General features: G+C 50.4%; 1 protein-coding gene across 2 annotated transcripts in view; it reads right to left on the bottom strand.

Annotated features, from left to right (window-relative positions):
* Window positions 1-16,132, bottom strand: part of UGGT1 (UDP-glucose glycoprotein glucosyltransferase 1) — an 849,443-nt gene that overhangs the window by 401,495 nt on the left and 431,816 nt on the right. Inside the window, exon 21 of one of the 2 annotated variants that reach the window (XM_086943802.1) lies at window positions 11,695-11,718. The exons of the other annotated variant lie outside the window; for it this stretch is intronic. Coding sequence (XP_086799928.1) covers window positions 11,695-11,718 — 24 coding nt within the window. The remainder of the gene's footprint in view (window positions 1-11,694; window positions 11,719-16,132) is intronic. 2 annotated transcript variants of the gene reach the window in all.

Genomic DNA, 16,132 nt, shown 5'->3' with positions numbered 1-16,132 from the left:
CTGTACAGGGAGAGGGGTTCCCCCATGATAGAAGCCCTGGTACGTGAGTATGGAGACCGGCCAGAAGAGTATGGGTTGAGGGACAGCAATAGTCAGACACTGTCCCCCCAGTCTTGTGAGAAACTTGTGGGGTACTTTTCTGAGGCACTGGATGGCTGGGTGAAGGGTAATTTGGTTAACACCTGTGTGGGGCTGTGTGATTCAATTGCTGGAGAGCATATTTTAAGTCCCTGTTTTCCTCCAGAGCTATGCAAACACCCAGGGGGTTGTGAGTTCTCTGACACCAGGGAGCTTGCACTGGAGGCAGACCTTTTGGTGGATTCCAGAGGGTCTGGAGAAGCATCTGGGGGTGACCCGGAAGGAAGTGGCTTAGGTGTTTCCCAACCAAGGGTGGTGGGAAAGGTTCTTGGTAGCCCCGTAAGGTCCCGGTGTTGTGTAAAGGGTGTAGGGACACACGTCTTGTCTCTGCGGAGAAGGATTGGGAATGGGCCGCAGCCCAAGGTGCCCAAAATCCGGCCCCAGAACCTGGGTGGTTCCAGGAAGAAACACCAGGCGGGAAGCCTAGGCTGTACTGGTAGGCCGTCCGTTGAGGGGGATCTCCTAGTGTGAGGAGAATGTGGAGTGTCTAAACAAAGCGCCAGTGGTTCTGGTGTCTGGCGGTGCCACTCCTAATTGGAGGGTGCAGAGGTCCAGATGGAGGGGTGAGAGGGGGATGCGTTCCCCAGTGGGAGAACCAGTGGGTCCGGGGCCAGCCTAGGAGTGACCATGGTGACACCACTTCTGTCCTCGAGGATCTTTGCGCACTGTCAGATGACAGGGGTCGGGAAATCTGCGCCAGGCAAACTGTCACACAACACAAGAATCATGTGTTATCCTCGGGGGGGGGCATGCGTGCTCCCAAGGAAATCCTGGTGCGCTGGGCAGGTGCTCAGCCGCAGGAATTAGTCCCTGGGGTGGGAGGCCAGGTTCTGGTCCTGCCTGACCTGGAGGGAAGGACGACTATAAGCAGTGTCCTGACCGGTTTATCTTCTAGGGGTACCACTCCAGGTGGGAGGGAGCAGAACTCTGGAAGCGGGTGAAGAGGGATGGAGTCCTCACCTGTGAGCCCGGTTCAACCCGAGGGTTTAGATCCTAAGGTGGTGGATCAGTTGCAGGGTCAAGGTCCTGAACTGGTGGAAGAATTGTGTAGGAGGTCTGGGTCCAGCGTCCTGACAGTTTTTGGTTCTGAGGGTGCTTTTCCCAGGAGGAAAGTGCGGAACCCCGAAGGAGCGGTAAGGGGAGGCGAGCCTTGCCCGAGACCTCTGATCAGCCTTAGGGTACAGACCCTGGGCTGAAGGACTAGGTTCAGGGTGTCCCCCTGACCTGGGGAAGGGGTGACTACTAACAGTGCCCCTACCACTTTTTCTTCTGGGGGTGCCGCTCCAGATGGGAGGGTACAGAGCCCCAAGGAGGAGGACCGGGTGTGGGAGAGCCCACCCCCTTGCTCAGCCTCAGGGTACATACCCGGGTCTGGAGTACCAGTTGCAAGATAGCACCCCTGAATTGATGGGTGAACTGTGCAGGATACCTGCCACAAGTGCCCTGACAATTCTGGAAGAGGGTACCGCTCCAGGTGGGAGGGCACAGAGCTCCAGGGAGAAGGGGAGGGTGTGGGGAGCCCACCCCCGCCTCCTGTCGAGCCGCAGGGTACAGACCCTGGGCTGGTGGGCTAGTGTCAGGATGCCATACCAGACTTGGCAGGGGGGGGGAGAGTAGAGAAAGGGTGCCAGGCACCTTGGGCACCCACTCGCTGACGCCACAACGGTTGGAGTGCACTGAAAGGCATAAGGCCAGGCTCTCATCACTGACAGTTGTGAGTGGCCCCAGTGGCTGGCGGATGTACGTTAGTACAACGCGATCTTTTAGATCGCGGTACTTTACAACGATGCCATTACAACGCAAGTCGTTACAACGACTTGCGTTGGTGCGCGTGGATTGTGTATTTTTATAATTTAATATTCTAACACCAGCCCACGTAACAGTAGGGAAGGTGTTGGAATATAAAATTACAATATTCCTTATACAACAGTGCCATCCAGCGCAAGTCCTAGTAACGACTTGCGTTGCAATGGCAGTGTTGTAAAGGCAACGCGGTGTAAACACCGCATTGTAAACGATGTTTCCCGTGGCTGGCTGTCCGAAGGGACAGAGTTGCCCCTGGGAGGGGGAAAGGAGTCAACCCCCGGGGGTGGACTGGGCCACATCCTTGTGTTGGCCGTGTGGGTACTGTCTGCCTGTTGGGACGCATCTGTGAGCAATGTAAGTTTAAGTGCTAACACAAAGACTGGACAGTGGACCAACTAGCCTGCCATAGGCACCAACCTCGGAAAGTACACCAAATATTTTAAACAGAAGGATAATAATAATGTGTGAAAACTTTAAAGATGCCCTCTGTCCAAAGGCATCACCCTTATCCCTCAGTGTTGATTTTTGATATAAACATATATTAAAGTTGCACCACGTTCTAATTTGTGTGTAATCAACTCAATTTGTAACCAGTCCATTTAAGCACGATGATTATGATGTCTTTATTATTGCTTTATTTTCTCTCTTTTTTTTTAGAAAAGCCACAGCCAACGTGTTTCGTTCTGCGAACATAACTTCTTCAGGGCGTTTGCAAATTCCACAGTGTCATTAGATGGATGATGATTTGGGTATCACTCCTAGGTATGCCTTTAGGTAACATACCTGTTTGGATATACTTATGTATTAGCCATATTGTCTTCGTATATAGGTCAGGGTTGATTGCAGAGTGAAGTAACGTGATATGATAATCACTCCGGATTCTCGATGGCAAATGAGCATCAAAACCAGCACATATCGTATCTTACGAGGGGGTCAATCCACCAACTTGTCTCTTTGATGTTTTCCAATTCCCGCCCGTGGTTCGAAACCCAAGTTTAAGTGCTACACAGATGGGGTCCACAGGTGAGGAGAAGGGTCCCAATGGGTCAGCTTAGAGGGCCCTGAGAGTATGGATAGAGTGATCCAACTACGTTCAGGAAGGCGTAGAACAGGAAGAAAACCCTGCTGTTGTTGGCCAGGTCCCATGTTCTATCGCCCCAAGCAGGGAAGTACATCGAGGTATGGATTGGTCTACCCTGGCTTTAGGCTGGAAGGGGGTTGTGTGGGAAATGGCCCTTTTTGCAGGGTTATCCCCAAACTTTGTTTCTTATTCCTATTTTTCCTGATCTGCTTTTGTTGGTTTTAGGACTCTGGGCACTTTACCACTGCTGATCAGCGCTAAAGTGCATATGCCCTCTGTGTAAATTGTGTTATGGATTGGTGTTTCCATGATTGGATAATTGATTTACTTGTTAGTCTAACGAAAAGTGCACTGAGTGTGCTAGGGCCTGTAAATCAAATGCTACTAGTGGGCCTGCAGCACCGATTGTGCCACCCACATGAGTAGGCTTAAAAAGGTAACTCAGACCTGCCATTGCAGAGTCTGCGCGCAGTTGGTAACTGCCATGTCGACTTGGCTAGTGCACACACTTGCCAGTCCCTAACCTTCCCTTTTCTTACATGTCAGGTAGGCCCAAGGTACCCCTGTGGGCAGGGTGCAGTGTATGTGAAAGGTAGGACATGTCCTGGTGTGTGTGTGGCATGTCCTGATAGCGAATTACAACCAATTTCGTTTTCCACTATTGCAAGGCTACCTGTTCCCCCATAGGACAGAATGGGAAGTTTGTTTATAACATCTTCTAGACAAAACTGGCCCGGGGAATTAGGTAAGAAAATAAAATTTAGTATGCCTGAACTCAGAATCTAACGATGCATCTTTTAGTAAAGGGGATTTTTACATTCTGTGTTTGAAAATACCACTCTTAGGCAGTAGGTATTTCCTTGCTCCGTCATCCTGTGTGCCTCTCTGGAATGTGGATTGCATGTCTGGGTTTTGGGCAACAGATGGCAAGGAAGCAAGTGTGGCTCCCGATAGTCTAGGTAGGTCAGGAAAGGGCTGAATAGCCCTGGACTGCGATGGGGGAAGAGGGAGCGATTTCCTTGCACCTCAAAGGGCCTGGCATGCCTCGGACAATGCAGTCTCCACCCCCTGCCAGGAAATCACACCAGAGAAAGCAGAACTGGTTCTGGCTGGGCACAGACACCCTCTTCCTAGAGGATCAAAGGCTTTTTGGATACAAATAGTGGGGCCCAGACCCCTGAACTTTAGAACTCTTTTGGATCAAGAAGACTGCCAAAAAGAGATGGATAAGCTGTGAGGAGGGACTACCACTTGCTGTGTTGGCCTTAAGTGGCAGCTTCTGTCTTGGGCAGTGAAAGGACTGGATTGAACTTTCTGCAATCTATTTTTGTGAGTTGCTCCAAGGGCTTGAGGTAGAACTTGCCCCCTGTTCAAGAAGTCTCAGGAACAGAAAAGACTTCAAGCTCTTCTGCCCTCAGCACTGGGGACTGTGTGTTTTGTGCTACAACAGAAAAAAAGCAACCTGACAACGTCTACGACGCCGCTACCGACTCTATGCCCTGAGGGCACCACCGCAAGCGACAATGGTCTCACTGACTATGGCTGCTGATGCTGCCACCGAGCCGCTGCTCGCACCGCGACCTGTGGAAACGGCACCGCTTCGCGACGACACTTTGCCACGGCAGAGGGCACCGACGCAACGCGACCCTGGCCTCACCGAGGACGCCGACTGATGCCGCCACTGAGCCGCTGCTCGCACCGCGACCTGTAGGCACGGCACTCCGCACCGCCTCGCTTCACGACGACGCCTTGGACTCCCCGACAACGACGCTCCACTGCGAAATAGCTTGCAACATTGTTCGAGGGCACCGCTCGTAAAGTTACACGACGCACAACCCTCATCCTGCACCGTAGCCTTGGCCTACCGAAGCCGGTGCCATAGACTTCAGTTCGTCAGCAGATGACAGCACTTCAGCAACAATGACGCCGCCGCTTGCACCGTGACCTGCCAGCACCGTGAGGAGCACCGCCTTCTTCTCGCACTGCAACCCTGGTCTCACCGACGACGCCATCTGATGCCGCCACCGAGCCACTGCTCGCACCGCGTCCTGAGCGCACCGCATGCTGCACTGCTGAACTTTGTACCGCAGCACACAACGCCTGCCGACGCCAGTGCTCTTGATCCCAACAGAGAGGAGATCGACCTGCAACGTGTGTGACTTCGAAGGCCCCGACGACTCCTGCACCGACCTCTGGAATGGACGCCTGTGGACGCCGTGTTTTCGGTAGCTCAACGAGAGGTCGCAGACACCCTGTATTTCTAAAATGTACTGTTTGCGTGTCTTCCCGACACCATAGCTGGCCTGTGACGCCGCGGTCAGCCAGAACTATTTGGATTGGTTTGCTCACGATAACGTGATAGCCCCGGATAGAGCCATCAACATCAAGGAACTGTTTTTAAAGCTTATTGTGACTACTGTAGATTTTTAAGTACTGGATTGTGGATTTTTATCGTTTTTGGTCTTATCTTAAAGTATATAAAAATATTAGCTATTTTTCTAAACTGGTGTGATGTCATTTTGTAGTGCTTACGTACGAGTTACTTACCTTCGGTAACAATGTATCTGGTAGAGACGATTCTAGCCGCAGATTCCTTCATGTAGAATTATCCCTAGGCGTGAGACTGGATCCGGAAACTTTTTTGCCACAGCATCCCTGCGCGCCGGGCGACACCATGTGACTCCACCCAGGTGTCGTCTGCGTATGTGATGTCAGCGAGGTCACATAAGACCCGCCCCGGCACGCCTACGTAAGTTTTCTTCGGAGAAATTTTCCGCGACACAACGCGGAACCACCAGATAAAAAACTGTGGAAGCATGGGAACAGTGTGCGAAAAGCAGAACATATGGAAAGAAACAGTGACTAACAACACCACCCACAGTAGTGTCACACCGTAGAACACAAAGCAGGGAAAGAAGAAGCAGAAGCCTGCAGAGCCCTGCACAACCTCCCTGCCAACACATAGACAGCCTCCCACCCCTGTGCCCCGGAGGCAAGGAACATGTCCAAGGGTATGGTACACGTAGGTACCCTCCACCCTATCCTGAGCAAGGAAGGGGACCAGTCCCGACACAGACAGGGACAACAAACCTCGAAGCCACCCCAACAGAAAGGACAACCACCCACAAGGGACAAGGGCAAGACATGGCCAGATGACCCTTAATCAGAGGATAGCAATGCAAGGAAGGGAGGAGAGGGAGTACAGGGATAGAAAACAATCTCCCCAAACCTGGAGTAGCCAGAGCAGCAGGGCACCGAAACACCGGGACCCCATCCTCCAAAGAACCAAAAGAGGCATGAACCGCCCTCAGACAGAGCCACCCATCAAGAACAAAGAAGGCACTCACAGGAGATCCGCCCCCCACTGGGAGGTGAGTACCGAAGACCAACCTAAGGGTCCTCGCAGAATAGGGGAGGAAGGGCGGGCCGTGAAGGAATCTGCAGCTAGAAAAGTCTCTACCAGATACATAGTTACCAAAGGTAAGTAACTCGTACATCTGATAGAGACCACTAGCCACAGATTCCTTCACATAGAATAGATACCCTAGCAATACCCCCTGGGAATGAGGGTCTGCGAAAGGATCCCACCAGCCAGTAAAGAACAGAGGCCTCACAGGGAACCAGATCTATGGACCAGGTAGAACCTCGTCCCTGCTAGGCAAGGGAAAGCCCCCCAAGCAGACCCCCACCGACCCCAAAGGGATGTATGAGGGAGAAGAAGGCTCAAGAGGAACCAAAGGCAAGGGCAGAGCGGCCAAAGCATCCCACCGCCCCATAAGGCAACACCGCTTCCGCCCAACGCCAAGACAGGAAGGGAGGAGGAAGCCTAGAAGACCCAAGGAAGTGAGGGAAAAGAAGACGAACCCACTCCAAGTAGAGAACAACCTGCCAGCCAGAACAGGGCAGGCAGTCAAAACCGCCAGAAGCAAGAAGAACAACCAGAGGCCCCAGGAAGGCCGAGTAGGCGACGCCTGGCAAGGGAGAACATAGGATCATGCCAGACCTCAGGGCAGGAGCAGGGAGAGGAGGAGATGCCCGGAAACACCACTACGAGTGGTCGCGCACACAACCTCAAGGAGCAAAAGAAACCTACACAACGCTAAGGAGAACAGGCACCCTAAGGCGACTAGAACCCTCCAGCAAAGCGCAAGCCATATGACAGCTACCACTACCCCACCTAGGGTACGATAAGTCCCAAAAATTGGGAATCCTCTTTGGAAGAACTGCCGCAGCAGAGGGAAACCAACGACATGGGGAAAAAAACACCCCGCGAAAGGCTTGACAAGCAGCCCAAGCAAGCTGAAGGCCTAATCTCAGGGCAAAGTCTGCGCATTAACTTCAAACACACATAGTCAACATAAGGGCCGTCCAGCAGCCAACAATGCTTAAGTCCCAAGGAAGGTCGCAGTGTCCAGAAAGACACTCCACAGCCAGAGTAAGTGGCCTAAGGAGGCTCAAAATCAACCCGACTCAGGAGTCACTGAGAAGGGGACTGAGGATGAGGAGAGTAAGGAGGAGGAGGAGAAGGACGGAGCCCTGCCAAGAGCCTCTGGATGGCGGAGTCGGCCGGGGCATGGAACAACAGGCTGCCATCAAACGGAAGGTCAATGAGTCGCTCCCGAATATTTTCAGGGAATACTCCATCCCGAAGCTAAGCATGGCGACGGAAAGCGACCGAGAATGCCATGGCCCGGCCCAACACCATTGAGATGTCCAGAGCGGAGCGGAGAATAAACGCCACAAGCTCCCGGCTATTCAACGCATGATGCCTTAAGTCCACCTGACCACCCTCCTGGGACGCTGCGGAACCCAGAGACTCAGCCGAGTCCCACAAACAGGAGGAAGCCCGAGCCAGCACATACAAGGTGTTCAGGGCCCGCAGGGCAGCGCTGGTCGAGGCAAACCTGTTGCGCCCCCAAGAGTCCAGCAGGCGAGCCTCATGGGATGGCGGAGTCAACAGCGGCGGCAGGGACGGAAAAGCAGTCCGCAAAAGAGGACTTGAGGCAGAGGGGTGGGGGGAAAGGCACGCCGGATGACGCGGCGCCGGGAGATGTCGGTGCAGACGATGTTGAGGCACCGGGTCCCCTGAGGCAGGACGCCTCCAGGCCCCCGTCAAGGCAGAAAGGAGGAAACCTTCAAAGGGAAGTAAGATTTCCCTCCCACCAGAGCCCTGGGGGAGGACCTCCAATAGATGCCCACGGGATGCCCACAGCTGTGGACACTGCATGAGCGAAGGCCGCACCCGCCTCCGTAGGGCCCTGCGGTGGGGAAAGCAGCTCCTCCGTGGGAGACGGCTGCCAACTAAGGCGGCCGTCCCCGAGGCCAAGCGGAATGGGCAAGGGCCAGACTTGAAAGTCAGTAGGAGCATAAGAATGAGGCCCCTACTGCTCTTCTGACGAACATCTCTGCCTCAGGAAGGGCGGAGAGCCGCCCTTCGACGCCAGAGAAAAATACACCACCCTGCGACCAGTCTCCGGGGAGGACGACACCAAAATACAGGCCAGGAGCGTCTGAAGATGAATCCGCGGTACGACCCCTGCGCGTAGCCGTAGAGTCCGCAGCCTGAGGCAGGTTGTCGGCACCATTTGGCGTTGCCGGACAAATTTCCTCCAAGTCACCCCGCCTTGGAGACCGGAGCGGAGCTGGAGTCAAACCGGCCCTGGGGCAGCGCCAACCCGACCCCCCTCGAGGTAGCCACCTACGCGGGGAACGAGATGGGCCTGGGGAGTGGCACTAAGCCCTCCGCCAGCCACGGCCCAGAATGAGGTGTAGATCGCGCCGCACCCCATGATGCGGAGCCAGGGATGATTCAACCTCCGACTTGCCCCCCATCGAGGCAGCCGCCTGCGGGGAGGGACGAGAGGGGCCAGGAAAGGGGCGAGGGGTCCACACCCGGCCACAACCCGGAGAGGGGTCCACACCCGGCCACGACCCAGAGAGAGGCGAGGGGTCCGCACCCGGCCACGACCCGGAGCGGGCCGAAGAGGGTGCACCGACCCATGTGGCTCCGTACGGGCCAACTGCTGACGGCGCCCTAGCGGCATCGCCTGGGACTTTGACAGGACCACCTTGTCAAAGGACCAAGAGGGGCTCGGGATGCAACCCGAGCCCCGGGACCTCCTGCAACACCACAGGGACTCCCGCAGGAGTTTGCGGCGAGGCAGACACGCCGTGGCCTGAAGGAGGTGCCCCAGAGGAGCCGCACCCCAACAGCACCACATCCTCCAAGCCTGGATCCATACTAGTTGGCGCCGGGGCCGGAGCCACCGGCGGCGCCGCGTAGAGCCCTGCGCGAGGTGAGGGATCCACTGACGCCCCAGGAGGGGAAGACGCCAGCGAGGCCTGCACAGCCGCCGCGTATGTCTCCATTTGGAATCTCGACGCCCCAACACCGGGAAACAGTGGATAGGAATACATGCGGGCCGCATCACCTGTGGAGAGTCCACGCCCCCAGCAGGCCGGAAACCAGCCCCTGGGGACAACCTACGACACTTACCCACCGGGGAGCGACGCACACGTGGCATCGGAGAAGGGCGAGGACGACGACCACGGCCGCAACTGAAGCCGTCCCCCGAATCAAACAGAGGGGAGGACGTCCACCTGGAGAGGTGCCCCGAGAGAAGTTTCATGCGGCGCTCCCGCCGCGACTTCGGATTCAACTGTTGACAGGCCTCACAGTCAGTGGTGCCGTGATCCTCCCCCAAACACCACATACAAATGAGGTGCAGGTCCGTCGCCAACATATGACGCTCACAAAACGTACAAGTTTTGAAGCCCGATGGCATTCGCACACTGTTAAAACCAAAAGAAATGGAGAAAAAAGGGCCCAAAATAAGCCCGTAGCAAGGACCAGATGCGCGTTGCATGTGGAAAAGGAAAAAACGGACATAGGCGCACCGGAGCAGGTCTTATGTGGCCTTTCTGACATAACGTACGCGGACGACGCCTGGGCGGAGTCGCGTGGTGTCGCCCGGCGCGCAGGGATGCTGTGGCAAAAAAGTTTCCTAATCCAGTCTCACGCCTGGGGATAATTCTACGTGAAGGAATCTGCGGCTAATAGTCTATCAGATACTGAATTTTAGTTGGTTATGTGCAAATGCATTACACACTGCCTCGAAGATAAGCCGGGCTGCTCATGCCAAGCTACTAAGGGGGTGAGCATGGGGTTGTTTTAGGAGTGTAACTCCCTTATCCTGACTAGAGTGGTGGTTTTTGCCTGGCTTTGGCGCATGCCCTAGACTGCCAAAAAACCAATTTCTAACAATAAGGCACATCTTTAACAATGATTTCTATGGAGCGAAATACATTTTTTAACTACAGCTGACAGAGCTTGCCCCATCAGAATAGTTAACTTGGCAACTTGATAATTATCAGATATGTAGCTATTCATATTTAGTATGATATCAAATTTGAAAGTCCCCCAGTTCTCCAGTTGGGATACCTTACAAGAAACTTTTGGGAGGAAACCCATGAGTCACCTTCTGGAACTCCCCTGTTCATTTTTTTTTTTTTTAGGATTCTGGACTTAGAAACCTCATCATAAACCCATTCACCGTTTCATAAGAAAGAATATTGACCCTTATTTTTTGGGGAAAAAAAGAGTGACAGCAAACATAAAAAGAACGTTTGGAAGTCAAAACTTATTGGAACTTTGTGCTTGGTCATCTGTAACACCTTACTTTTTGCTACACTTTACTATGCATTAGTGCAGTTATGTAGAGAGAATTACTGCTCTTTCAAAGTAATAAATGTGTATGGCCATTCCACCTACATTGATCAGGTAATGAAGATGACAGTTTGTATTTTGCCTCAAGAGTCACACCACCTCCTATGAGCTAGGAGGCCTTGGCTGCTCGAATAAACTACCCCTAAGCGTCAAGGAGGATTGGAATCCCCGCTTTTGGACACAGATTAAGAAGCTAGAATCATCTATTCTCGCCACACATGCGGTCTTGTGCCTTTTATAAATCTATGTGGTGCCTAAATCTTCACAGGTATTGGAAAACCCCTCACACATTGTTTGGAAGCTTCAAGGTCAATGTAGGGTACTACCAATTTCACTCTCCCGTATGATGTGCAACATTTATAGAGGGCAAATTTTAAAGTAATTATACCCATTATAATTGAATTTGATTCCCGCATTTTAATATTAGGCAATATTTGTGCAACAAAGTTTTACCCTGCATATTTGTAAAACAATGAACTGATAAGCACACAATCCAGTTAATTACAGAATCGACACATATACAGTCAACTGTGTGATAATTTACTTCCAGAGTTATATTAGTAAAGCAGCCGATAAAGGGAAACAAGTGAAGCTAAGTGCATGCAACATCTTTTCATACCAGCAATAAAGTTCTTGAAAGTCTTGTAATTTTGGACAATGCTTTCAATTTATGTAATGCACTATTTTGCTACTTCACATGCTGTGCCATCATGCATTTCCATATCAACTAGACTGAAACTCACTTACCATGCAGAGCAGGCACGTGAGGATTAATATATGAAAGGTTAAGATCCAACTGAACTCCTCATGAGTTAGTTGTAAATCTGAACATGGGGCATGCAAGAGGAACAATTAGTTTATCCAGAAAGCAGTAATGTCTATAAGGAGGAAATATCTACACCATAACCAAGCAAAGAAGGCCAAGTGCCAAAGCTCCAGTTACCATAGATTTCCTTGGATGACATCCCTAGACAGCAGCAGGGGGCAAGAGGGGGACAAACACAAGAGAAGTTCCATGTCAACAAAAGTATGTACACAGAACCAGCAATAAACAAGCATTTGCAATGCAATATGTCTCGGATTAGGAAAGTTTGAGCTATTGGTATTGTAAATGACACATTTTTTATTTATGTGTTGGTTTTGAAAATAGCGAAATTAATAGCTTTGTCATTTACAATGCCAATACTTTTAACTTTCGCAAATGTGACACCTATAGCATTTGTAATGCAATATGTGTTGTATTTACGTGACTTAGATGTATTGATATTACGAATAACAATTGCTTTTAATAAAAATACTTAAATAAAAGTTATTGTAATTTATAATGGCAATAGCTTAAACTTTTGTAAATAACTTTTGTGAAGATTATGTTCAGTGTATTTTTTATGACGAAAATCCAAGAACAGAAGTGAAATATTAACATCTTTTTGTGACATTTGTAATAAAGCTTGAAACCTTGAGAGAACATATTTGAACCAGTTGTTGTTGAATGGTTGCAAAGATTGATGCTGTGGTAGCGCATAGTGATGTTGTGGTGCCCCTGAGCGATGCTGTGGTGGTGCTGAGTGATGCTGTGGTGGTGCAATAGATAGAGTGTAATTATGTGGCGTGTAACTATGTGGCACTGAGTGGTATGTGGAGTGTATGTTGCATTGAGTGCAGGTAATTATGTGGCGTATAATTATGTGGCACTGAGTGGTATTTGGAGCGTATGTTGCGTTGAGCGCAGTGTAATTATGTAGCATATAATTCCATGTAGCATGGATTGCTGTTAATCTACCCCTGAGGCGGAAAGCCGGGGGCTTATACTTTCGAACCGCGCTATCAATTGTGAATGTGTACATGGTTTTAAGGACTGTAAATATTTTAAACTGATTTTTTAAAACTGAAATTGTTCATTACTTCAGCGTGAGACTCGCTTCGCGCTGAAGCTGTCACAAACATTTCTAAGGCGCGGTGCAGCCGATTTGCGGGCTGACACCGGCTTTTTACACACTTGACGCGCCATCTTGCGCTGAGGAACGGGTCGCGTTCTAGTTGTTGGACGCCTCCCGCCCTCCTTGCTTATTTAAATCCCGAGCACCAGCAGATTGGTGATTGCTGTTAATCTACCCCTGAGGCGGAAAGCCGGGGGCTTATACTTTCGAACCGCGCTATCAATTGTGAATGTGTACATGGTTTTAAGGACTGTAAATATTTTAAACTGATTTTTTAAAACTGAAATTGTTCATTACTTCAGCGTGAGACTCGCTTCGCGCTGAAGCTGTCACAAACATTTCTAAGGCGCGGTGCAGCCGATTTGCGGGCTGACACCGGCTTTTTACACACTTCACGCGCCATCTTGCGCTGAGGAACGGGTCGCGTTCTAGTTGTTGGACGCCTCCCGCCTTCCTCATTACGCACGAGATCTGGGGATAAAAACGACATGTCAACCCGTCCGCGCAGCGGGCGGGCGCAGCGGGCGCGCCGGCGGCGCGCCGAAGGCGCGCCAAAGGCGGGCCCGTCTGCGCCCGTCCGCGCCGGGACCGGGCCCAGGGCCCTGACCCCTGGCCAAATCTCATCAGATAGTAGGATAACACATTCACGAGCCTCCTTATTAGATCTACGCACCCTTTCCAACTCTCGATGTTTGGTTCATGACCCCAGCAGCCTCACACGCAACACGACTATTAATTGTACTAACTGTAATACCACGATCTTTATAAATAACCAAAAAATTCTATCTAAAGGAGTACCAGCTTCGAAAGAAATTGATTTTCTCATGGCCCTGATTAATGCGAGATCAGTGGGCAAACATAGACAAGAAATAGCCGACCTCATCACAGACAACAATTTAGATGTCCTTTTTGTGACTGAGACTTGGCTGGATGAAGCATCTGGACCAGACTTGGTTATTGCTGTGCCTCACGGTTACACCATTTACCGCCTGGATAGGAAATTACAACGAGGGGGGGGGACTGGCAATTATTGCCAGAGAAGACTTTCCAATCAAAATAACTCCCATCCCGGTAACCACATGTGAGGTACTTCAATTTAGCATTCGCTTCACTGCCATATACACTTTTAAAGGATTACTTTTATATCGTCCCCCCGGAAATAGAAAGCCTTTTATAAACACGCTTAGTACAATCATGGAATCACTTGTCATGGAGGAATCTTTTACAATTCTGGGTGACATGAACTTTCACCTGGATATGAAAGAAGACAAGGATACCCAGTCCCTGATCATGGATCTGGACATGGTAGGACTCAAACATTTGATCACGTCTCCGACCCATCAAGCTGGACATATTCTTGACGGTATTTTCTCTAATGTTGAGACCCTACATATACTTGACATCCTGCCAATGCCATGGACAGATCACTATGTCATATTTAATAAGCTGACGCTAACAGATACCTCAAAGAGAAAAGCTTTGCCGTCGAACCCAGCCACTTTTAAGATTTGGAAAAACATTAACCATTCCGAATTAATCAATCTATTGGACAGCTCCTGCCCATCACTTTCCACTGATCCATCCATCGCCACACAACAATTTCATGATTGGCTAAGAAATGCCACCAACACCCTAGTTCCTACTAAAAAAGTCTCCACGAACAGAACGACCCCATCTGCACCATGGTATACTGACGGGCTTAGGAGACAAAAACAGCTCAACAGAACCAGGGAAAGGAAATGGCGAAAAAATTACGATCCCGACGAGAAAGTGAAATATAAAGAGTCACTATCATTGTATAAAGACATGATTACGGAAGCAAAGAAAACTTTCTTCTCAGAACAAATTGACAAAGCTAAAAACTCATCCAGACAACTATACGACATCACTAGAACACTATCGGGCAACGCCCCAGATCTTACCCCGCCTGTCTCTCAATCCTTTTGTGATGAATTGGCTAATTTCTTTTATTCCAAAGTCAATGACATCTATCAGGCTTTCTCTTCTAACCCCTCAAACTCGTCTCCCCCTAAGTCAGTACTGGACTATGAATTCACGAGTTTTAAACTTCTGACCATGGAACAAACCACAAACATAGTCTCCTCCATTAAGACAGGATCCATACTGGATCCATGTCCTTTCTCGGTCCTCCCTCCAGTGATGAAAACTCTCATTCCGATGATCACTTCAGTCTGTAACACAATATTAGGCTCTGGAATCTTTCCAGAATCCCTTAAAAATACAATTGTGAAGCCACTGTTAAAGAAAGCCAGCTTGGACAAGACAGATCCAAAGAACTACAGACCAATAGCAAGCCTACCATTCTTAGCCAAAGTGGTCGAAAAGGCCATGAATCAACAGCTGGTTGAGTACATCGAGACATACCATCTACTGGATGACTCACAATTTGGCTTTCGAAAACACCACGGCACCGAAACCGCCTTAATCAAGGCTGCGGACGACATTAGGACCATCCGAGATCTTGGTGGAACAGCGGTCCTGGTCATGTTGGACTTGTCGGCGGCGTTCGACACGGTCGACCATAACACTCTAATCGACCGTGTCGAAAAGATGGGCATCCACCAATCGGCGAGCAAACTGATTGCCTCATTCCTAGCTGACAGATCACAAGCTGTCACCATTGGCCCTCACCAATCCATTAATCTGTCATTACCATGTGGGGTTCCTCAAGGCTCATCCCTAAGTCCGACACTTTTTAACATCTATGTGTCGGACCTTGCCAATGTCATCAAGGCATATGGGATGAGCATAACCTCTTACGCAGACGATACCCAGCTGGTTCTGGGTATTAAAGATAATGGACCTGAGGTGGCTGACCGATTTCGGCGCGGAATGCTCGCAATCAGTGAGTGGATGGCTTGCAACTGTCTCAAGCTAAACTCCGGAAAGACGGAAGTGCTAATTTTCGGACCCCTCAGACCCGACTGGTCATCAACTTGGTGGCCATCGGAAATGGGTGAGCCTCCAAACCAACACCCAAGGTCAGGAACTTAGGAGTAACCTTTGATGTGGACCTCAACTTTATGGCACATGCTAACAAGGTAGCGGCAACAGCCCACCATAAACTGAGGCTGATTAGGAAGGTCCTTCCTTTTCTACCAGCTACTGCTGCAAAAACACTAGTTAGCTCGCTAGTGTTAACTTCTCTTGACTACTGTAACGGGCTATTTTTAAATGCCCAAACCAGGATTATAAATAAACTTCAGTCATTACAGAATGCCGCAGCACGGCTCCTTTCAGGAACACCTAAATTTTCCTCAGTATCAGACACCCTTAAAAACTATCACTGGCTAACAATCCGCAACCGCATAAAATTTAAATCTCTATGCATAGTGTATAAAGCATTACATGACCAAGCTCCCCAATTTTTTAAGGCAAATCTGATACCCTATAAACCAACCAGAATGCTTCGATCCACCACTT

The sequence above is a fragment of the Lissotriton vulgaris genome, chromosome 11 (assembly GCF_964263255.1).
Source record: "Lissotriton vulgaris chromosome 11, aLisVul1.2, whole genome shotgun sequence".
NCBI classification, from domain to species: domain Eukaryota; kingdom Metazoa; phylum Chordata; class Amphibia; order Caudata; family Salamandridae; genus Lissotriton; species Lissotriton vulgaris.
The sequence above is the reverse complement of the archived record's forward strand: the minus strand, read 5'-3'. Positions and strand labels throughout refer to the sequence as shown.